Source organism: Macrosteles quadrilineatus, unplaced genomic scaffold (genome assembly GCF_028750875.1).
Source record: "Macrosteles quadrilineatus isolate MER2022 unplaced genomic scaffold, UCM_ALF_1.0 Scaffold_9__3_contigs__length_116548681, whole genome shotgun sequence".
Classification (NCBI taxonomy): Eukaryota; Metazoa; Arthropoda; class Insecta; order Hemiptera; family Cicadellidae; genus Macrosteles; species Macrosteles quadrilineatus.
Genome location: NW_026542602.1, coordinates 85,468,056 through 85,491,922, shown reverse-complemented (window position 1 = coordinate 85,491,922; position 23,867 = coordinate 85,468,056). Strand labels below are relative to the sequence as shown.

At 33.7% G+C, this 23,867-nt stretch overlaps 2 protein-coding genes across 3 annotated transcripts in view; both read left to right on the top strand.

Annotated features, from left to right (window-relative positions):
* LOC129002075 (probable prefoldin subunit 4) overlaps positions 1–23,867 on the top strand; it is a 59,539-nt gene that overhangs the window by 17,420 nt on the left and 18,252 nt on the right. Inside the window, exon 2 of one of the 2 annotated variants that reach the window (XM_054429599.1) lies at positions 19,914–19,950. In XM_054429599.1, the coding sequence (XP_054285574.1) occupies positions 19,918–19,950 (33 nt within the window). In that variant the 5' untranslated portion in view covers positions 19,914–19,917. Of the gene's footprint in view, positions 1–19,826; positions 19,951–23,867 lie in introns of those variants that run through there. The other variant, XM_054429598.1, reaches the window with a different exon arrangement.
* The window catches only part of LOC129002073 (lambda-crystallin homolog), a 39,156-nt gene continuing 35,161 nt past the window's right edge, over positions 19,873–23,867 (top strand). Inside the window, exon 1 of the mRNA XM_054429597.1 lies at positions 19,873–19,950. The gene's annotated coding sequence lies outside the window, so the exon portion shown is untranslated. The remainder of the gene's footprint in view (positions 19,951–23,867) is intronic.

The window sequence follows — 23,867 nt, the reverse complement described above, 5'->3', positions numbered from 1 at the left end:
ACTTATCAGCTTTAATTAATCGCAAGTGCAACGATTGTTCTTGAGTTTTGATAACCGGGGAAAATACCGTGAATCAGTGTTGTATTAGTGCAAGGAAACTTACATTTTTTTAATCATCGTCACCAATACCGTAGCTTACAAAGGTTTCCACTCATTGACGGCGCTTCAAGGACAGTTGTGTTAAGTGCAAAGTAAAAAATCACAACTGCAGTCAGTGGGTGATCGTGGATGTTGCTGCGATCTTGGAAGATCTTTCTGATTTCGCTGTGATCGTACCGTAACAGAGGTTTAACTTAACAGATGTAGCTAAACTCGCTTTTCCAATGTGTCACTTTTGGTTTCTACTTACTTAAATTTCGACAACGATATCGGTACTTTTCCTACTTAGGAAATAAAACTACAAACGTACAAAACCCCAGATTTGTGCGTTTTTCTTCACATTTCCTCCGAATGTTTGCTAGTACCGATTATTGTTTAGAGATTGCGTAATCTTTTAAATAAGAAACCTTTGTTTGGATAAAGGTGGTTTCTTCAAACTGTCATTAATATGTTAACATTAAAAGCTGCTTACAAATAATGCTATTAATGGGAAATAACTTTGATTTTCGAAAACTAAAAAAAAAAAAAAATTAAAACCAAAGGAGATTAATAACTTCGGTACTGCACCACATCAAGTGAAAGTTTTTTTTAGCAAACCATAGTGATTTTTCAAAGCTTTACGTTGTTAACGTTACATGTTACATGTTTTGTGGCCTGTGTATTTATTTATATATTCGCAAACAGATTAACACCTATAATACAGTTTGATTAGAAGGACAGTTTGAATTAGTCGTAAGTACTACAGTTATTTTCTCAAATGTAAACGTTGGTAGCAGTAAGAATAATTTTTACATACAAACACATCACTATTTTCACTATTTATTTATAAACACTGCACCTTATTGCTTATTAAATTTAATTGATGTCTTACTGTATAATTTTTAGCGTTTTCTGCCTGGACTCCAAAATGTTGTGTGGACTCAATTCTGTATTTGTGTGTGTATGTCTATTATTGGTAACGCATTAATGTCCTTATTTTTCGTGGAAAAGACGAGATCACCATTGTTAATAGAAATTTCAACCCGAATAAAGTGTGCAGTAGTGAGGTTGAGGTAGTGTTTAACTACTTTTAACCAGTGTGAAAAGTAACTTTCAATTACAGGACTACCTTAGGGCTATGCCTCATAGATCTATACTGTAAAGCAATTCCTTTCATCGATTGATATAAAATATGGACTAACACGATCGGGTGACATTTAATTACGAAGCATTCGTTTTGGCTTTGAAACTGTCAGATATTGTATTTGAGAAGGTTTACCTATATGTATTCCTAAACAATTATAGTTTTGCCATCATATCTGGAAAAATGCACACTAAATATGCAAACCAACTCCTGTTCTGAATATAAGGTTTTAACTTACCACAAGATTCCCGTACGTAGAACGGGCAAACAGCTAGTTTATAATATTATATAGTAAGATTGAGGTAAATCCACAAAAGTTGCATTAACTTTTGAACCGTAATTTTTTACTGGAATAGGAGTTACACCATTTCGTTCATAATTTAAAGGGCTAATTAAAATTTTCTTACATACTATTAAATTTGTATCAAAATCGTTCGGCCAATTTTCGAGAGAATCCGTTATTTTTCCATGATTTTATGTGTTTTAATAGTAAAATCAACATTAAAAATCAAAATTTAACAAATAAAAACAACACCTAGAGATACCATGGATTAGTATCTACTTACCGAATTTCATCAAAATCGGTCTACAGGTGTAGTCTGTAGATCTGTACACATCCACATATACATAATTTCTATGGAAACAACACTTTCTTCATATACTATAGGGGGAGAAATTAAAACGTTATATCGTTAGTCACAGCAAAGTGAATACGATGGTATTCCCTTCATGAAAACGGTACCGTTCTATGACAAAATTATTAAGATTCCTGTCGCTGAGGAAAATATAGGTCCCTAATTTTTTAACCCATTATCTGATTGGAATAAATTAAACTGAAAAAAACTGATAAGCTAATAGAATAAACTTCTTAAACAATTAAAGAAGCGTATTTAAATTATAGGTCTAGGCCCCTGAGTAGGTTTAAGCCCACTATCCGAATTGGATAAGATAAACTGAACCTAATTGTTAAAGAAATATACCTATAAAGGTTATTTAAATATATTTTATGTGATACAATTTCAAAATGTTCATACAACTAAAGGTCCTAAAGGTAAGCTTATTACTAGTTCCCTCTAAGAAATTTGTCAAATTGAAAGTAAGGTTATCAATAAAACTACACAATTTTAGGTTGCAAATAAAAAAGTTTATTATAATCTGAAAATCACAATCAATATAGTGATCAATTTGTGATTGATCAGTATGAATATCATCAATATGATCAAATGAATCATGAATATGATCAATATAGCCTATGTAGTGTTTTATCTACTACTTTCACTTACTTACTATATATACAATGTTTTACTATATGTGCAATTTATGCTAAATCTAAATGTAAAGTATAAGGAAGTGACATAGGCTACACAATTTTATAGGCTAACATAACGCTATTCAACAAGAACTCAAATCATCACATAGGTAGATTAAATACGTTTCATAATTTAACGTTTGAATACGGAGCTTAATTTCTTAAATACAGTAGTTACCATCGATTATAAAACACTATCAAAATAGTAAGTACAGTAACAATTTAAAAAGATAGTTATAAATAGTTTTTAATGTCGCACGCATTTTAAAGTAGGCCTATTTGTGAATTATTTAGGTGTAAAGAACATTAAAAAAATTCTAATAATAAGTTGGTTTGACAAAAAATATATAAAATGTACATTATGTACAAAATAACAATTTAGGAATTAGGTTAAAAGTTTGTTTGACAACAAATATATAAAATGTACATTATATACAAAATAAAAAAATAGGAGTTAGGTTAAACTAGGTTGTTATTAATTTTTATTTTATAACATAGGCAATTCAACAAGAACATCAGATCATCACATAGATTAAATATTTTTTCATAATTTACAGTCTGAATATGGAGCTTAATTTTTCATCTACAGTAGTTACCGTAGAATATAAAACACTAACAAAATAGTAAGTACCCTTTCAAAAAGATAGTTATAACGAACGTATTTTAAAGTATTTTTTAATTATTTAGGCCTATAGAACATTTAAAAAATCTAATAATAAGTTGGTTTGATAAAAATTAAATATAAAATGTAAATTATACAGAATACAAATTTAGGAAGTAGGTTAAACTGGCTTGATATTAATCTTCATTGATACCTAAGTCTTTTTTTAATAAAATACTATATACATTTTTGAACTATGTACATTGCTTCCAACTTGTACTACGAGTTATACAATGACAATGAAATTTATTTGAATTTGAATACAGTAGTTTTAAAATAGAAAAAGAAAAAGATAAAAAAAAATTAAAACCCATCAAAACCAAATAAATGTAAGCTTATAATAAAAAATATTGTATTTAAATATACAAACATGTTCAAAATCATAAAGTGTGCTTACTTACATGAGTATTTTACACATACCACCACCATTTACTTTCACTTTAACACTTATCACACTTATTTCATTGTAAATTTTGTATTTTGGCTTATTTACAAGAATGTTTGGCGCATTTATTTACTCCAAACAGTTTACATACGCTAACGCACTGAGACATTGTATCAGGTCATGGGTACGGCCAAAGTCTTCCAAAATCAGATTAATTCTCTGGTCTAACTTGACGTACGACGTCTTCCGCTTGGAGGTTGATCCACCCAATCCTCTGTGCTGAATGGAAAAAGAAGCATCAATCGCCAACTGTTTTAGCTTGTCTATGAGGAAGAAAATGTTGGGACTCTTCATTCCAACTAGTGCATTAAGTTTCCTATTCCAACCTTCAACTGCGTTGTTGGTTCGGTGGCGCTGACCGTAAACGTTCCAAACTTCAGGCGATATATTACTGTTCTCTAACCATTGCTCAACGAAATAAGCTAAAAAATCGTCGAGTTTTTCATTTTCTGGGGCGTTCTGAAGTATGATCATCCACGCTTCTTGGATGTAAGTCGGTGGCAAATAGGCCAAAGCCGCACACTTTTTGCAGGTTTGTTTTACAGCTTCATCTTCCCTGTAATCCTTTACAAGTCCCAAAGCCTGAATTTTTCTCCACAAACATTGTCCGAAGTGAAAACTGCAGCCAGATATTTGAGTCTGAGGGAACGTGTCTTTGATTGCTGTCATCATAGACGCCTCGAAATCCACTTTCACGAGTTCAGGCGACCAAGAAGGGCACCACTCCTTAATCATCTCCAACATAATCTTGTACGTGCATTCTTGTTTGTCTGACAGAAGTGCAAATATAGCCGGGAAAATATGAGTTTCGTACTCAGTGCTACCCACGTCAACATGAATAGTGTAGATCTGTGTGAACTGTTTCGGACAACTTCTGAAAGTTCCATCAAATAAACAAATCGAGCCTCTTGACATCAACTGATTTGCATGCACCCCACCAAATATACAAATTCTTTTACCAGGATTAATTAGACGGTCTGCAATAAGAAAATGTTCACCGTTTGGAAGTTCTAGAAGTGATGATGGAAACTGTACGGACACACAATCTTTTGGGTTTTGCTCCGTCCCGAGAACGATTCTTCTTTCATTACACAATGTTCCTTTCACATTGTCATACTTCGATACTTTAGTGACGAAATTAAGACCTTTGCTGTAAACCGTTGAAAATTCTTCCTTGTAGATGATGTTTACAGGCACAGATGTTTCTTTCCTTACTCTTTTTCGACACGTCTCGTAGGTAGTCTTCACTTCTATTTCTGCTTGGTCTGGTACACAGGAATGTTCGACTCTGCATGTTGAAATCACGTTATTTTCTAAATCTGTTGATAATCTTGCCTTACATCCGGTTTGTCTATCCTTTCTGCATGCCCACCAAATAGTATCAACTTTTCTTCTGTGAACTCTATACATGTATCCCCCTAGAATTAATAATGGTTTGTTCATTGATGACTGCACAACTGAAGATTCCTGATCCATTTTAAAAACACTGAAAAAAGTTACAAAGTCAGCCTAATCAAAACACACAACTTAAACAACCGCGAACCGCACTGAGTAAAGCTGAGGGTGAACTGATGACTGAGTGGCGCGTTTCTCCCCCTCCCAACGAGGGAGGAAAATGGAGAGGAGCAATTATATAATTATTTGTGGATGGATACTGTTTTACTAAGGTAGCTTTGGTCTTGTGGTTGATTATAATATAAAGGCTTCTTTTTTATTACTTTCATTACATTTTTCATTACTTAATATTCTTATTATTATAATTGATGTAGTATTACAGAAATTGATAAAATTTGTGCCCTGATTTACGATAATAGGATGGATTTCATACAAAATGTAATACAAGTTTTCCGTCATTTTATTTTTGCTTACTGTGTGTGATATTTACATAATGAGCTGCAGGTAATGATTCCTGACAAAAGTTTAGTAGGTAGGGTACAACATAGGCCTATCTATTTTATGTGAAATCATAAATTGTTTTTTTGCTAATACAGTACCCTACGTTGTGCAATTCTTATGTACCCATCAACTTATAATTTGTTTTTCAACTAAGTAAACTTTTAAGTAAGCGCAATATTTGAAAATTAAATCGTATGTTGAAGTATTTTCATACATGTATAAGCGCCTCATTTAGTTTTTACTAGGAAGCCTTATAAGTTAGCCTAACTTGAAAGAAAGATATTTTTCCAAACTAAGAGCTCCAATTAATTTTTTTTAATAATGCAAAATGATACAACTTCCTTTACTGTAACAATTACGGTTCAAAAGTTATTGTAGCTTTTGGGATTTTTTCTACAAAATTATTATAGTTACTCATCCCACCACTTACCCATGATAAAGGTTGTTTACAAGCTTATGGGAGAAAGTATGTGTCAGATTTGTGATACTGTTTATTTAGTTTCTTTAGACTATTTAAAGATTTTTACACATTTTTTAATTTTCTTCTATTTGCCGAAAGACATTTTGTTGGACAACTTCAGGTTCGTGTTCAGAACCTCCAAAAATATAAAGTAAGCCTTAAAAAACAATTACCTATGAACTTTCCACTTCAAGCCCTTTTAAAAACCCACTTGACTAGACTATAAGGCCGTTATTTTAAATACAAAATTAATGTAGGTTAGGATAATGTTGCCGTCATAAATATCCTTATATATAATTCTGTAAGACAAAATTTTTACCCAAAATTGTGAACGTCTGGTAAGTCGCAGAAACGTGGGAGGGGTCTTAAATTAAAGGTCTTGACCCCAAGGACTCAGGAAAAATAGCAGAATTTCCATAAAGTTACAAGAAAACGAGATGTAACGTTAAATGTTCTTTATAATAACTAGCTGTTACCCACGGGCTTCGCCCCGTTTGAGTTCATAAGTTTAATAGCATTATTGATTGGTTAGGTTGGGCTGAAATAAACAAAACAGAATAAAGTAATACAAACAAATAAGTACAGCTGAGGCATTTTAACATTAGGTAAATGGAAAGTTTCCTTTAGAAAAAAATTACGACCTTAAAGGGCAATTTATGAAATAATGGATAGTTTTGCGCAAGGTGTCTCGTCATTACGAACATTTTAAGTATATGGTTTATGGGCATGGTGGAAGATGTTTGCGACTCGGTCCCTGCACTGAAGCTTTGCTTCGCAGGGACCTGATTTCAGATTATCTAATGTAAAAAGTATATGTAATGTTTATTTTTTCTAAATAAATGAATGAATTGAATTGAATGAATTATATGTTTGCTGCCTTTAGCAGAGTTAAACTTATGGAGTGATTCAAATTATTTATTGATAATAAATATATTTCCATGACTCACAACACCGTATAACATCAACAAAAGCAAACAAAGGCAAAACACCAAAATGTTTTTTTACACAAAAGATATGGTGTACGGGGATATCTATTCTGACACATTGATAACATATTTGTGAGATTTTTTAAATATTAAAATAATTTGTCAATTATTCAGCTTTTTAGGGACTTATGTCCTTACAAGCCACTAGTGATATTTATTTAAGTAAATAAAATAGGTAGGTATGTTGAACTTTAGCTTATGTTCTTTATTTTCACACAATACTGTAATTGCTGCGGCACGCGTGATGCGCCAATATTTTGGTAATAATAAAAACTAACACTTTTAACTGAACTATGATTTTATTGATGTAAATATGAACAAATTGTATCAGTGGACTGTATAGTGAAACTACAATAAATGAATTTCTATATCGAAACTGATTTGGTTGTAAACTAAATGTGAATTTAAGAATATTATGAAGCTGAAAGAAAGCAATGTTACTCGGCCGAACACGACAATCTCTAGGCTAGACCCTACTAATCATATTGACCACAGACCACCCTTAACCCACGGTCCTAGATAGCAATTCTAAAGACAAATAGAAAGGGAGTTTATGTGACCGTATTAGTTCTTTACGCAGAAGGACGGTCTCAACTGCTTTGTCAAGAAGCCGACTTGCCCTAGCAGAACGAATGAGTGGTTTATGCGATCGTAAACAACTCTAGATGTTTGACAATATTTGAAATTTAGAGACGTAACTATCTTCTAAAAACATAAATATAAAGACACACAACAGATGAATTAGATACACTCTCCCCAACAATGATTGTTTCAAGCAAAAATACACATAAACAAAAATTTTTTTTGAATGAATAGTATACAAGTATTTGCCAAAATCGTGTACGCCATCTTTAATTTTGGACTTAGTCAAAATAACCAATTAAACAATTTAAAGCAATTTTCTTAGGGTTGTCTTGCGGATTTACTCGGCTACATATATTCAAATCTTTGAATTATGTTTCAATTGTTTACTTATTAGTTCAGTATATTTTGAAAACACAGAAATTGATGTTGCTGACAAATGCTGTGAATACAATTCAGTGACACAAGAACAAAAAATCTATGTAAATAATACCCCCGCCGCAGCAAGCCTGCAGTCTAAGCGAATTTCCATTTACCCGGTTCGTTCGATTTTTACTAAAATATTCCCACAAAATTGTCAGATTTATTTCCTATTTCTAAATAACATTAATTTTAGTGAGTACTTAGGTTTGCTGCTACGGGAAAGATATTGAGGTGTGATTTTTATTGAAATGTTGATAGCTTTGTTGATAGCTTAGTATGAAATAAACAAAATTGCCAAATTTGATTAAAATATATCCATAAACAACCAAACTACAACAGTTTATTTATCCTCCATAAGAATAACATGGGAATGTTAAATTTAAAATTTTTAAAATTATCTCCAAACCGTTGGGCATACAACAACTCTTCAATATACGAGTACAAAATTATTTATTTTTTAAGCTCTACAATATGGTTTGGAGAGAAATTAAAAAACATTGTGTTTTGGGGTCAAAAATAGGAAAAATCAATTTTCACCCCATAAAACTGGTTAGCAAACTCGTTCGAATAAACTTAGGTTTACACGTCTGTGCCAAAATGTCATCAAAATCGAATCATTTTTGCTCTAGTTATCCTCAAAACGATAACGTAAATCGGTTCCGGGTCTAGTCTTACCATGTGTTACATGTGTCTTACCATGAGACCTACGGTGAATTTTTGCTTAGTCCCTATATGGGAAATTCGCTAAAATTAGAGTTTTGTCTGTACACTGAATCATAAATGTTTCGGTTAGTTTCATTGTATGGAACGAGTATTACGATAGGAAAGCCAAAACGCGTGCTATCTCAATTTCTGTATAAAAAGGTTTATCTAAAAAGGTTTAGGTGTAAGGTTATAAAAAGTACAAACAAAGAAACAGCCAAGAATAAATTATTCACAAACACAATTGTAGCGTATTACAATGTAAATGATCACTGTTTTACAGGGTTTTGCCCGTGGTCTGTGTGTACTGTTATCCAAGTGACAGCCGGTCTATGTGTAAGATTCAAATTAGTACAGGACAGATAGCGATTAACCTAGAACAAATTAGTTCAAAGGTAAACTCTTCTGGAATGTGTTTGGGACACACTCCTTAACATTTCCTGAAAATTCCCAAAAAATCCCACTTCAGCAAAACCCGCCATCTTGGAAAATGGCGGCGAAACAAATCAAACTTACAGGGTTTTGCGAAAAATGTTATAACTACAGATTTATTCGACTTATAATAGTCGTATAAAGCTCAAACTACTCTAAAGAAAGTTTACTTCAAGAAAATAACACATTTATTGGTATTTAATAGTTTTAATATATAATAATTGTAGCTTAAATACGATTTTTTTTAATTTTAGATGTGTCTAGTTCATTCTTTTTCTGATTTTACGCCGTTAATACATAAATTAGGTATATACCACTCAGTTAGTAAAATGTAGAGCTTTAAATTCCAAACAATATACATATGACTTTTGTGATATTAAGCCAACAGTCACGCCACTAATAAGAGATTGAATGCACCAGTATGCGCAGCGCATAGTGCCGTGGCGGCTCGGCACCGCGGCCGACCACAACAATCATCCGCTAGCCACTGCCGAATTCGCAGTCAAATATGTGGAAAACGTTGTATGATGAGTGATATTATACAACAATGTATTTTATTATGAACGAAAATATTTGATCACATTCACTAAATACTTCTTATATGATCAATGCTAAGTTTATTGGTTTTTGATCTGCAGGAACCAATTAATTAATTATCAATTATGGTTTTTAAGAGACTTGATGCTAGTGATGGCAATTATACCTTATTACTTGGAATTTTGCAGACATTTATCTTTACTTTGTATTTACTAACCAGTTATGGCAAATGCCCGCAAAAATACTACTATAATAATTAATAAAGGGATAATAAGATAATTAATATTTACCTGTAACTGTTGTTATGGTATATTCTTGACAAAGAATTTAGATTTTATTTACATATTTACAATTGAACAGGGTAATTTTAATAGTCTTAATTGCCCCAAAGTTCTGCAATAATAACAGTACTAATCCATTAGGCTGAAATTTAATGTTCTTTATATACAAATTTTGTTGAATTTTGGATGAATTAAAGCAAGATTCGAATTTGGGTTATAAAATGCAGTAGCCAAAATACAATTTTTTTAAAAATAAATCAGACAATGACATATACTAAATTAATTGATTTGATATTAAATTAATATTCTTTCGTAAGTTATACAAAATTGTCCCTAATTGACAACATGCCAGTTTGTTTGTTTTGATTTAACCTCAAAAATTGACATGTGAACATTGAACACATGATCACACTCACTTTCAGCCAAAAAGGTTCATCCTCAAACATATTTCAACATACCTTAACCGATTCTAGATCAAAAAAATCCATTTGTAGGCCTACGTATTTTTGATCGAGTTTTCGAAAACTGGACCACCTCTAGTGTACAATGATTCAAAGTATCTTTACATTTGTTATTTAATTTTCAAAACTTGTCTTGCTTTTACAAAAATAATGTTAATCACTTGGCTTTATGTTGCTTATTAGTTATTTTTCAGTAACCTGTAACAATAACGTTACCTATCCACTATGCTGAGAATATATCATTTTCTTTACTTTTAATTGGATGTCTTGATAAATAAGGGAACCAAGCGAAGTAGATGAGAAATTAAGAGTCAAAGTTTAACATGGGTCCTAAATTATTTAAAATTTAACAACAATATTGTCTTTTGGTTTTTAATAAGTGTAAAAAACCATAAATAAAAAATTCAAATAAGAAAAAAAATTTTAAATGTGCATAAGTTGAATTTTAAAAACAATTATTAGACACATTAAGCAATATTTACTAATGAAAATAAACGTATAATTTTATTACAGCTATAAAGGATATTTAAGACAAACATTAAAACATGGCAACAAACGGCACGGAAAAAATGTACTTTGAGCGTATGGCCTCGGCTGGTGCGTCCTAGGACTGTTTTGGCACTTGCGTAATTGCTGACTAAGTGTGTGAGACTTTTTAGTTGTTGTTAGACATTTTGTTTTCGTTTTTGTCAAAAAAGTATTGTTTTTGTGTAAATAATGTGTTAAATTGTATATTCTATTTCATATTTATTATTATGTATGCTGATTACGTGTAAGAAAGGGCCATGTGGCCCTAACTTTGCCTGTTAAAATAAAGGATTTTCATTCATCCATTCATTCATAAAACATAGTTCAAAACCGGAATAATAAAGTAAAAAGAAAATTTAAAAAACTAAACTTTATTGATTACATGAATGATATTTATTCCGTGTGTAGTTTAATCAAGGCAGTTGTCGTATTAATACATCTATTAAAAAAACATATCATATGACCAATCCCACTGTCATCTTTCATTCATATTCCGGTTAGAATACACAGCCAGTGATGCGTCCCAGTCTTATCTAATAAAATTATCTATGTTGTATTCTTTTTAAACGCATTATTGTATAGAATTCACATTATTCACCATAAAGTAATTATTGTATCACATATCAAAAGATTAAACATAGCTAGAGCCTATTCATGAATTTATACAAATGACGTAAATTTATGTTAAATTCAGATTTATTTTTTTAATTAGGTTTTTTTATTAATCCAATATAAAAATAAAAGATTGAAGTAAAGAGCATTTATTCTCAGCCTAGTGTATTGGTATCGTTATTATTGCAGGATTTTAGGGCAGTTTTTAACGGCAAGACACAATGAACATTTTTAACAATGAAAAGATAAAACAAAATTACCCTGTTCAATTAAAATATCTTATTATAGGTTAATTAATTATTATTGTAGGAATTTTGCAGACATTTGCCATAGCCAATTATTACATACAAAGTAAAGATAAATTCTGCAAAATTCCAAGTAATAAGGTATAACTACCATCACTAGCATCAAGTCTTTTAAAACCCATAATTGATAATTAATTAATTGGTTCCTGCAGATCAAAAACCAATAAACTTAGCATTGATTATATAAGAAGTATTTAGTGAATGTGATCAAATATTTTCGTTCATAATAAAATACATTGTTGTATAATATCACTCATCATACAACGTTTTCCACATATTTGACTGCGAATTCGGCAGTGGCTAGCGGATGATTGTTGTGGTCGGCCGCGGTGCCGAGCCGCCACGGCACTATGCGCTGCGCATACTGGTGCATTCAATCTCTTATTAGTGGCGTGACTGTTGGCTTAATATCACAAAAGTCATATGTATATTGTTTGGAATTTAAAGCTCTACATTTTACTAACTGAGTGGTATATACCTAATTTATGTATTAATGGCGTAAAATCAGAAAAAGAATGAACTAGACACATCTAAAATTTAAAAAAATCTTATTTAAGCTACAATTATTATATATTAAAACTATTAAATACCAATAAATATGTTATTTTCTTGAAGTAAACTTTCTTTAGAGTAGTTTGAGCTTCATACGACTATTATAAGTCGAATAAATCTGTAGTTATAACATTTTTCGCAAAACCCTGTAAGTTTGATTTGTTTCGCCGCCATTTTCCAAGATGGCGGATTTTGCTGAAGTTGGATTTTTTGGGAATTTTCAGGAAATGTTAAGGAGTGTGTCCCAAACACATTCCAGAAGAGTTTACCTTTGAACTAATTTGTTCTAGGTTAGGGCCTTTTTTTGCATAACTGTCCTGTACTAAATGTATACTTCGGTCTGTGGCAATGACCGTGGCACGTGTTAAACGTGTCGACATTTTAGATGAGTACGGTAACGCCAAATCCTGAACATACAGGGTGAGTTTCTACTAAGTGTGTTAATTTTTACCAGTTATTCTACTCACCAAAAGGAACAAAAAATGACAAACAATATTTTCCATCCCCACCCGTTATGCTGTAATGGTCGATTATGTGAATTTTTAAAATTACCTGTAGTATCTTCACTAAAACGAGCATAGAAATTAAGCCAATACACGTACAGCATAATAACTTATAAAAATGAAAAGAGCGTTAAATTTCCTGCAAAACCATTGCAACACCTTTAACATAAAACCATATTTTCACCGTTGTATGTCTCACATAATATAAAAAAAGAAGTTTCAAAATTAATTCTTTACAACTTCAAAGTGGTTTTACAACTATACATACTAATGTGATGTTTTGTCAAATTACGAAAAAAACTTTCCCATTTCATGCCCTTTAAAATTATGTAACCCATAAGGTTATTGCTGTATTAAAAATTCGAAAAATTAGGTCAAAACCGCGTCAAGGTCAGAGTTTTCGGAATCAAAACATTGAACCAAATGTAATACAGTATCTGCTAATTTCTTTGCTATCTTATAATCAACTGACATCTGATCAGCTGCGTGTTAAACTTTGTTTACAAAACCAGCTGATTTCAATTGTTGGCTTGTAAACATTTAAATTATTAACTATTTCATTATTTTATAATTCTATGACAAAAATTCAAAATAAATTTAATAAAAATCGAGGTTAGTACATTTGTACAAATAAACAAAATGAATCCTGTAGAGTCTGGTTTCTGGATTTTTAATCAAAGTAAGTTTTCAAAATGTCCACCATTTTTGCTCTAATACATGTGGTCATAAATATAGTCTTTTCCGAAAGTTTCTCACTGTTGCCTTTAATTTTAGCTCCTCTTCAAGAAGGTTGGAAGCTTAAGTCCGATTTCTTAGCTCATTCGCTGTTTAAAGTACTGTTCGGTAATTTTCCTGTTTGAGGTAACCTCAAGCTTAGTAGTCCATTGGAGTCTGGTACCTGTGGTGGCCAAGCAATTGTGTTGGCCTCTTCCAATCCACATTGGGAAAGTATTTCCAATGTAAATTCGCACACCATTATTGAAGTGGGAAGGTGCACCATATGCTTGCTAAACTATTCGCTTACGTACATCCAACGGGACGTCTTCAATGAGCCTTGGTAGAGTATCAGTAAGGACGTTGAGATACTGACAGCAGTTTAATGAATATTGAAGATCAATGAAAGGGCCAACTAACTGGTTTTAGAGTAATCTATTCAACTTAAATCTTGTTTGGTTTCGACACTGGTGTATCACATGTGGGTTTTCTGTAGCATAGTGATGTCCATTATGGATGTTGTAAATACAATCCCGAGTAAACTTGAACTCGTCTGTCCACAAAATCGACTTGAGGAAGTCACGATGATCAAGTCAAATAACATAACTGAAGCCCCTGTAGACAATCTCTTGGTTTAATAATCTGTACTCGTGTAAAATGGTAGGGATGCAATTTTTCCTTTCTCAATAGCTGAGAAATACCTAAGTCACGTGAAACTGTCCTTGTTCTTGTCCGTGGATCGTCCTCAAACTACCCCAACACATCTGACACAGCTAAACACATATACAATACACATATTGTATCACGTTCCCAACAGAATGATGTTTAGTGCCCATGGAAACTTGTATGGACACTGATGAATATTCGTTCATTTTAAAGACACCAATTAGGAAACTGATGACTGTATTCACCTCAGATTACAGCCGCATTTGAGAACAGAACCCGGAAAATAAAATCATATCAAGACACTTCGTTGGTGAACACCGACATAGCACTAAACAATTATAATATTTTCCAAGTATGTTCATGAAATAGTTAATAATATGAATGTTTACAAGTCAACAATTGAAATCAGCTGGTTTTGTAAACAAAGTTTAACTCCCGAGTGTAGGACTTTCGGCCTGGGGTGATTATGAGAAACTTACCCTCCGCAACAAACAATAGGGAACGTGGGTAGCTCTGAGTCTGCTGTCCCCAAAAGATTCCCTATAGGTAAATTGAAAAGATTTTGTGGGTAAGAGGGAAGTAGGGAAGGGGTGATATGGGGTGTCTGACACAGCAAGCTGGCCAAAAACTATGAATAGGATTACGTACTTCCAAGAATGACCTGAGCCCCAGAGCACTCAAGAGCAGGTATTAGATGGATTTAAATCAAAGTTTGGGCTAGTTTAGTTACAAACACCGTGCTAAAAATTGTATATTCAAACAGTTTTTAACCAATTTTAACGACGATTTGACGAAATATGTGTCACCTCAGTTCAAGATACCAAAACAGTGGGTATGCGTAAATTGACCACCATATTAGTTATAGATATTATAGTTTTGTATATACATTATAGCTTTTATAAATAGGCTACTGCAGAAGGTGGGGCCACCATCCGCCTATCGTCACTATAGCTTTCATAAATCATAAACGTTGACGTATTAGTCTCACTTAATATGATTTCAAGGCATGTTTACATAACAATCCATCCACTCAATAGTACAAAAATATTATCCATACCAAAATTTCAGTTTAAAGTGTGAATTGTAGTTTAACACCTGAATGTAAATTCGTAGTACATTCATTCAGATAATTTAAACAAGAGACGTAGTATAAAAATAATTATAGGCCTACTTTAATTAAATGACAGTCTGGTGTAAGGAAAAAAACTGCGGTGTTTAAAATAATGTTTACTTAAAAAAACTTCTGGTAGTGTCCTATTTACAAGCAAATACAAAGTGAAAGTAAATAACATTTTGTTATGTAAAAACCAGATAAACACTAAGTATAAAATACGAAATTAAAAACTAAACCAATGTAACAAGAGACAAGTATGTTAAAAAAAGCGTTTAAAATATAATCATATATATTAATTAACAGTCTGTTGTATTGGTACAACAAAATATTAAAATAAAACTTGTAACTGCAGTGTTTAAATTAACAATTACTACAAAAAGGCTTCTAGTGATGTAGAACTATTTACAATCAGTAAAAGGAATTTACAGTTTGTTATGTACAAAATCAGAAACTCCAGTTGGATGGAATTAAATGCCCCTGTGAATTTCATTCAAAAATTAATGTAATTTGCAATTTATTAATTGGAACACATAATTCAACATTGCGCATTTACAACAAAAATTATGTTGGATGGAATTAAATGTACTGTTGTTATTAGGTGAAATAACATATAAACAAGTAAGTATCAAAATTAAACTTTTACGGCCAACATTTAGCGTACGCGGCCTACGAAATAAAGAATTCAAGCTAAAATTACTACAAGTATTTTGCATTTAAATGTTTCGTAATACAGTACAGTTAAATATACACCTTCTAGTGATGAAATGCACTATTTGTATTGTTTTACTACCGTACACGAGCCTCTGTTACTTTTATATTATTTAGTGTTCGCGGCCAACGAAATAAAGAATTTGCAAGTTCAAATTACTACAAGTATTTTACATTTAAATGTTTCGTAATACAGTACTGTTAAATAGGTACCCTCTAGTGATGAAATGCACTATTTTTTATTGTTTAACTACTGTACACCAATATCTGTTACATATTTAGCGTTCGCGGCCTACGAAATAAAGAATCCAAGTTCAAATTACTGCAAGTATTTTACATTTAAATTTGTCATAATACAGTACTAAAAATCACTATCATATACAGTATTAAAAAGGATTATTTGTAGTAGGAATTTGCGTATTTTTTAATCTAAAATTTTGAAACAAAACTAAGTTTATTTGGGGCGGATATCCACCACCCGTAGACACCATCACTTCCTGAGTCGTTAATGCCAAAGATTACAGCAGTATTCTAATACAATAGTAATATATTTCCTAGAAGGTTTGGCTCAATTGCCCTGCTTCCTGTGTCGACGACCCTGTCCACCACCCCACAAGTATTTCCGGGAGATTCCTGGGATTTAGTGGGTAAAGTGCAAGCTCAGGTCAGGTACCTACTCCCGAGAGACCTACCCTTTACACCACATAATAGGGGCAGCCCAGGCCGATTCAGGGGCAGCGCAGGCCGAAAGTCCGTTTCCCTTAACTCCCAGCTGATCAGATGTCAGCTGATTATAAGATAGCAAAATTAACAGATACTGTATTACATTTGGTTCAATGTTTTGATTCCGAAAACTCTGACCTTGACGTGGTTTTGACCTAATTTTTCGAACTTGTAATACAGCAATAACCTTATGGGTTACATCATTTTAAAGGGCATGAAATGGGAAAGTTTTTTTCGTAATTTGACAAAACATCACATTAGTATGTATAGTTGTAAAACCACTTTGAAGTTGTAAAGAATTAATTTTGAAACTTCTTTTTTATGCTATGTGAGACATACAACGGTGAAAAAATTGTTTTATGTTAAAGGTGTTGCAATGGTTTTGTAGTAAATTTAACGCTCTTTTGATTGGTATACGTTATTATGCTGTACGTGTATTGGCTTAATTTCTATGCTCGTTTTAGTGAAGCTACTACAGGTAATTTTAAAAATTCACATACGGTAATCGACCATTACAGCATAACGGGTGGGGATGGAAAATTTTTGTTTGTCATTTTTTATTCCTTTTAGTGAGTAGAATAACTGGTAAAAATTAACGCACTTAGTAGAAACTCACCCTGTATAAATCAACAAATCCTAAATTAACACATAGACCTATTCACGTCTTAAATTTAAATTGAAGATTCCACAGCATTTTAGAGTTTAAAGATTTGTCTAACCCTTCTAAAATGTTAACATTAAAAATTTGGACGTCCACGGGGAGTAAGTAACCAGAGGTGACTAGGCCTACGTGTTAGGTACTGTAATTGGGTTATTAGAAATTATAGATAAAACATAGTCTCTTAGCTATTAACCTACAAAATCAGAGCTATATTGCTTCGGTAGTTTAGGTGTGGTTGAAAGAACTGGGCGCTGGGAGGCAAAACGCGATAATTCCTCGGACGATTCGGTAACGGGGATATTCCCCGCGAGCTGGGTAGATGCAGGGAGACGCCCGCTCAATTACCCACCCGAACCAGTTTTGTCCGCCTCACGCACTGTCCGCCTCAAGCACGTCCGGGGGAAACACGGCACCGTTGTATAGGGCTGTGACACTGAAATGATCGTCGCCAATAGCTTACAAAAAAGGTTTCCACTCATTGACGGCGCTTCAATGGCGATTGTGTAAAGTGTAAAGTAAAAAATCACAACTGCAGTGGGTGATTGTAACAGAGGTTTAACAGAGGAAGTGCTAAACTCGAATTTCCAATGTGTCACTTTCTGTTTCTACTCACCGTGTGATGCAATCGCTGGACCATACAGCCAATAGGCCCATAGCTCATATCTTGGGTACGTAAGCCTACATATTTATTCATAACAACCTTTTTGACGACGATCCTTGATACCGGTACTTTTCCATAGAATACATGGCCTACCTACTTAAAAAATAAAATTACAAATGACCAAACCCCCAACATTGTGTGATTTTCGTCACATTTCCTTCTAATGTTAATAGATATACTAATCATTGTTTAGAGAATGCGTAAGCTATTAAATAACAAAAAGTTGTTTGGGTAAGGTTGCTTCTTTTTCAAACTGACACCGATAAGTTTACGCTATAACTTTTTACGAGAAAATCCAAAAGCAAGAGATCAATAACCTCGGGACTAGATATTAATGTATTTAATTGGTCCGATTTACTGTAATTCTTAGGTAGGTTCTTACGTAGGTACTGGTTCTTTTCCTTAGAACCGGTAGTTTACAAATTAGATATCGTTGGTGTTGCACCTTATTTATTAGAGCCGTCCGTATTCAATTTAAGTGATGTCTTAACTCTGTATAAGTTTTGCTTTTTCTGCCTGGATTCCAAATCTTAGCTTACCCGGTATGCTAAGAAAATGATAACCTATTTGAGTAAAACATTTGTTGGGCAAACCATCATGAATTGTTTACGCCTTTATATTGTTTATGTATCAATAGTTCGTGGCCTTTGTTGGATTGTTGTATTGTGTTGTTTTGTTGTATGTTGGTAACGCATTAAAAATGTCCTTATTTCTCAGTGTTTCACTGAATGGACAAGAGCACCTTTGATACTGAAAATGTCAACCGGAATAAAGTGTTAAATGGTGAGGTTGAGGTAGTACTTTAAATACGTTTAAGTTAACCGATGTGGAAAGTAACTTTCAATTATAGGCCTACTTTAGGGCTACGCTTCATGGATCTATAAAACATTTTTAAGTTTAATCATTGGACATATGGACCAACACGATCCGGGTGACAATTAATTGCGAAGCATTTATTTTGGCTTAAACTGTCAGATACTGTATTTGCGAAGGTTTATATATAATAGTTTTGCCAGCATATCTGCAAATATGCAAACTAATTGCTGTTCTTAATCTTAATATAAGAAGGTTTCAACTGACTACTATAAGATCCCCGTGCATAGAACGGGCACACAGCTAGTCTTTATTAAATAAAGAACAAACGATTTTTTCAGGTGGATTTTTTAAGCTGCAATTCATTTAAGCTATACCATTATATATTATAAGAAAACCGTTGTAAGATATATCACATTTCTATGACAATCACTTATAAAGCAGTTTAAATTTTCCATTATAAGCTATGCCCCATTATCACAATTAGAAATTCACAACCCCAATCAATTCAATTCAATTCAATTTGGGAAGAAATTCGCAATTTATAAGCTAAGCTATGCCATTATAAGGTATGGACACTACCAACTCGAAATCACTGGGCGCGTTCTGGGAACATGTACCGGTGCACCGCACCGGTGCATGTTATATGTATGTTCCCAGTTCCCAGTCCCAGAGGCCAGAACGCGCTCACTGACTGGCCATCCGTGTCTGCCACTCTCACAGACAGTAAAAAGAAACAAACAAATAAAAACACAAAACATAACCTCAAACCACTGGCACTGGCACTAAACTAACCACAACGTCCACAGTCCACAACACAACCGACTCGACTACCAACACCAGCAGGATAGCACAATTGAATGTTTATTAAATAAACATATACAATTTTTGTATCATTTAATAACTGCAGCATCAAAAATCTGAAAATATTCCCGAAATAACTTGGAGATTCGCTACATAATGACTTCAGCATCCAAAGGAGGCTTTCAACCCGTAAGTTTGAATATGTTTATTTCTTTTAGGTTATGGTAGGGCCCAGTTTCTGGTTTACTCTCCTAAGTAAGTCATAAGTCATTTATTTAGCCAAATCAACCAAATACAATTAGCGTTAGCTATGTCAAAATAAACTTAAATAAACTGGAGTAAAACTTAAAACATCACAGTGGAGATTCTCAAGATTCAGAAAAGGGCCTTAAAAATTATCACCTTTAATGACAGACTGGCTCATAGTAGGCCATAGGCCCCTTTTAGTGAAGCTAGGAATACCTACTGTCTTCGGCCATTACATTCTCCTGTCCCTTCTTCATGTTTGGGATAAACATAGAGACCCAGTCCATTCCTACAACACCAGTCAGAGAAACATGCTGGATGTTCCCTGCGTTAGGCTCTCTAAGACAGCTGCTACCTATCGAATTCAGGGTCTAAAGTTTTTTAACAAACTGCCGATGACCATTGGGGACTGGAGAAGGGGTTATCTCAAGGAAAAACTTATGTTGATTATGAAAGAGAGAGCCTACTAGGCTATAGAATATCGGAGTTCATGACCGATAATGAGATTGCAAACATACGGTGGCCATCTTTCTATAATTTCTGTAAGTTATTTTTAACCTGTAGGCCTATACATGTAGGCCTATATAACTTACTTAACCCTCCGAGTGTTATGTGTCGTAAAAGCGACTCATAACACATCCGCTGTAGTGTTATGTGTTGCTTTTGCGACTCACAAACACTGTTTGCGGCGCCGGCTCTGGGACTGACTGAATCGGATTGAACTGGATCGAGTTAGGTATCGTTTTTTTCAGCAGATTCAGAGCTTTCTCCTTATGTCTGTTTCTATACGCTTTTCATTTTAGTTCCGAAAATATTGTAGCAGACAGCTGACGTGCGTATATGTAAACAGCTTGGTTAACCTCGCACTGATGACTGATGTGTTTTATTTCGTTTATCATTGTTTGAGTGTTAAAAATCAAAAGTAGTGATATAAGTGGTGCATTATAAGAAGATTTAAGTGATTTTGAAAAGCTGGTTGATGATCCTGAAGAAGTAGGTAGTGATATTGATGTAAATTATCAGCCATATTCCTAGCTATGGTTAAGCCATGCATTCTTAGCTAAACGCTATGTACCGAAATCTGCTTTTTGCCCATAACTTATTTATTTGCTAACCTACTTCCTTATATTATTATATTTTTGGAATCCTCATAAAATTCTGAAAAAAGTGGCTATTTAAAAATATTTGTAAACCTATTAGGCCTTATTATAACAATTTATTGAGCGTAAACATAAATTTTTTTCATTTATTTTAATAGCTTAATTTTTGAGAAATGTTAACCCCACAAAAATTGTTGAACATTTTTTTGTAATGTTTTATATGTTACATTGAAGCCCATAATTTTCTAAACAAAATTATATATAAAACAGTATACTTTTGTGATATGCAGAAAACCCTCTCATACCTCATAGGTTATCCTGCATAAGCATATGGGAGCGTAGCTTTATAGCAAACCCGAATCTTTAATCTTATTCTACTTTATGCTATGAGCTGGGTAGCTGTTCAATAAGAGAACCAGATCGTGTTCATCAAACAGGATTTTTAATTGTCTTTAAGTAATAAAGTTTAATACAGTGACGGTTACTTTCAAGTATAGCCTACTAACAAATGCCTGGTAGGAACCGCTCTGGAGGTAGCTTGAATCTTAGATTGATAATCCCCAAAAACGAAACGAAACTATTCCCTTGTAATCTAATCAAATCAAAGTATCTATCCCCAAAAGAATTCCTTCAAAACAAATCACAAAACTCCAATTAACTTACAGTCCCCTTAAATCAAAAACTTCCCGTACAAAACTCCCGACTACTGGGCCTAACCCCAAGATAGAGAAACCAGTACTCACCCAACTCTCCTGGGCACCTTGCCCCGGGCAACTGACCCCTTTCTCTACCTCAGGTGGCCTATTTATTGATCTAACAGCTACTGAGTGCAAAGCCCTCAGTGTTTACAAAACACCTCCAGCACGCTTCACAGCAAGTAAGGCATGACCACAGGTCATCAACCTAGCTTGCCCAGGCTACCCTCCTTTACACTTTACATTGTTTTTAAGTTTCTAAGATACATTTTAATAAAACCCTGCGATTACGCAATAAATGGGTGAACATTGAGACCAAAACTAGAGACACTTGGAGGGTTAACTTGATACTTGTACCTAGGTATCCCATTAGTAGCACGGGTGTGCCATGGTTGTCAAAATTTTGGCCTATTCTTGATTTAAAAACTCTTCTACTGAGTAGTAAGGCCTGGTTGTTAAAATATTCTTTAAGCGTGGATTTAAACTTCTCCGCATCTTCAATTTCCCTTATGCCTGCTGGAATTTTATTGTATATTCTTATGCATGTAGGTCTTGGTCCATCTCTCACTAAACTGGACGAAACTTGCGGTACATGTAACATTTCCTTCTGCCTCGTTGAATAGTTATGGATTTGTTGATTTTTTGGAAAATGTTCTGGTTTCCTTTTAACTGTCACTGCAGACTCAAGAATGAACAGAGCAGTATTTTCAGCTGTAAGTACTTATAAAGATTGGTTTACAATGTGATAAGTAAGGTTCTCTCGCAATTGTTCTTACTATGCGTTTTTGAAGCAAAAATATACGCTCCGCCAAAGGACTATTCCCCCAAAATATAACACCATAGTTCATTATGCTATAGAAGCATCCAAAATAAACTTTCAACAGTACAGCTTGATCAACTATCATTTGCAGCCTACGTACCATGTGGCACACAGCTTTCAGTCTTGCTGCTGTGGCATTCACTTGGTTTTGCCATTTTAAGAAACTGGCTATTGTCAGACCAAGATACTTAATAGAGTGATCTACAACAATACTAGCTGCCTCAAGGCGAAGTAGTGGGGTGCTTTCAGGCTTCTTACGGTTGTAGAATTGTATAGCTTTAGTTTTACCCCTATTCAGTATAAGATCGCTTTCTTTACACCATCCGCTCATTTCATTTAGGCCAGTTTGCGCCTTGTCTCTTAGCCTACCCAGGTCACTGTCCTGCACTAAGTGACTCACATCATCAGCAAAAAGCCACACTTTCCCTTCAGTTAAAAATTTGGGTAAATCATTGACATAGGCCTAGATCAGAAACAATACTGGTCCAAGGTTGGAGCCTTGCGGCACTCTAGTGTTTATGGCAGGGGAAATTGTGGAACGGTAGTTTCTTGTTAGTCCATCAGAGCCTGAATATTTTATTGTTACAATCTGGTGTCGGTCCTGTAGGTAGGTAGAAATCCATTTTACTTTTCATTGGAGTGGCTTACCTTTAATTAAAATATTTGCCAGTTTAATTTTAAGTTTACTATGGGAGAGAAGGTCAAACAAAGGCCTTAGTCATGTCATAAAACAAGCACAGGGATTCTTCCAACACATCCAGGTTGTCATGTACTGAGACTAATAAATAAAAAATTGCATCAGTTGTTGAACTGTTTTTTTCTAAATCCATATTGTTGTGGACGTTTTGGTGATAAAAGATTGTTATGTGATAAAAAAGGATTTTTAAGTCTTTTAAGGAAAATTATTTTGAAAATCTTAGAAAATGCACTTTGGACTGCCACTGGCCTGTGGTTTTTTACTTGATCTTTCTCATCCTTTTTGTGGATAGGTACTACCTTGGATGTCTTTAGTTTGCTAGGAAAATCTCCATTTTCACAAGATTTATTTATAATTTTAGCAAGTGGTTTAGCAATTGATTCTTTGCATGGGGATATCATCTACTCCACAGCTTTTTTTAAGACTAACCTTATCTATACCCTCCATTACCTCACTTTCAGTAGTAGGCCATAAGCGGAAATCCTCACCGTCACCAACACCCGATATCAGAGGCTCCTCTTCACTTGTCCCAGTCAGTTTTAATACCT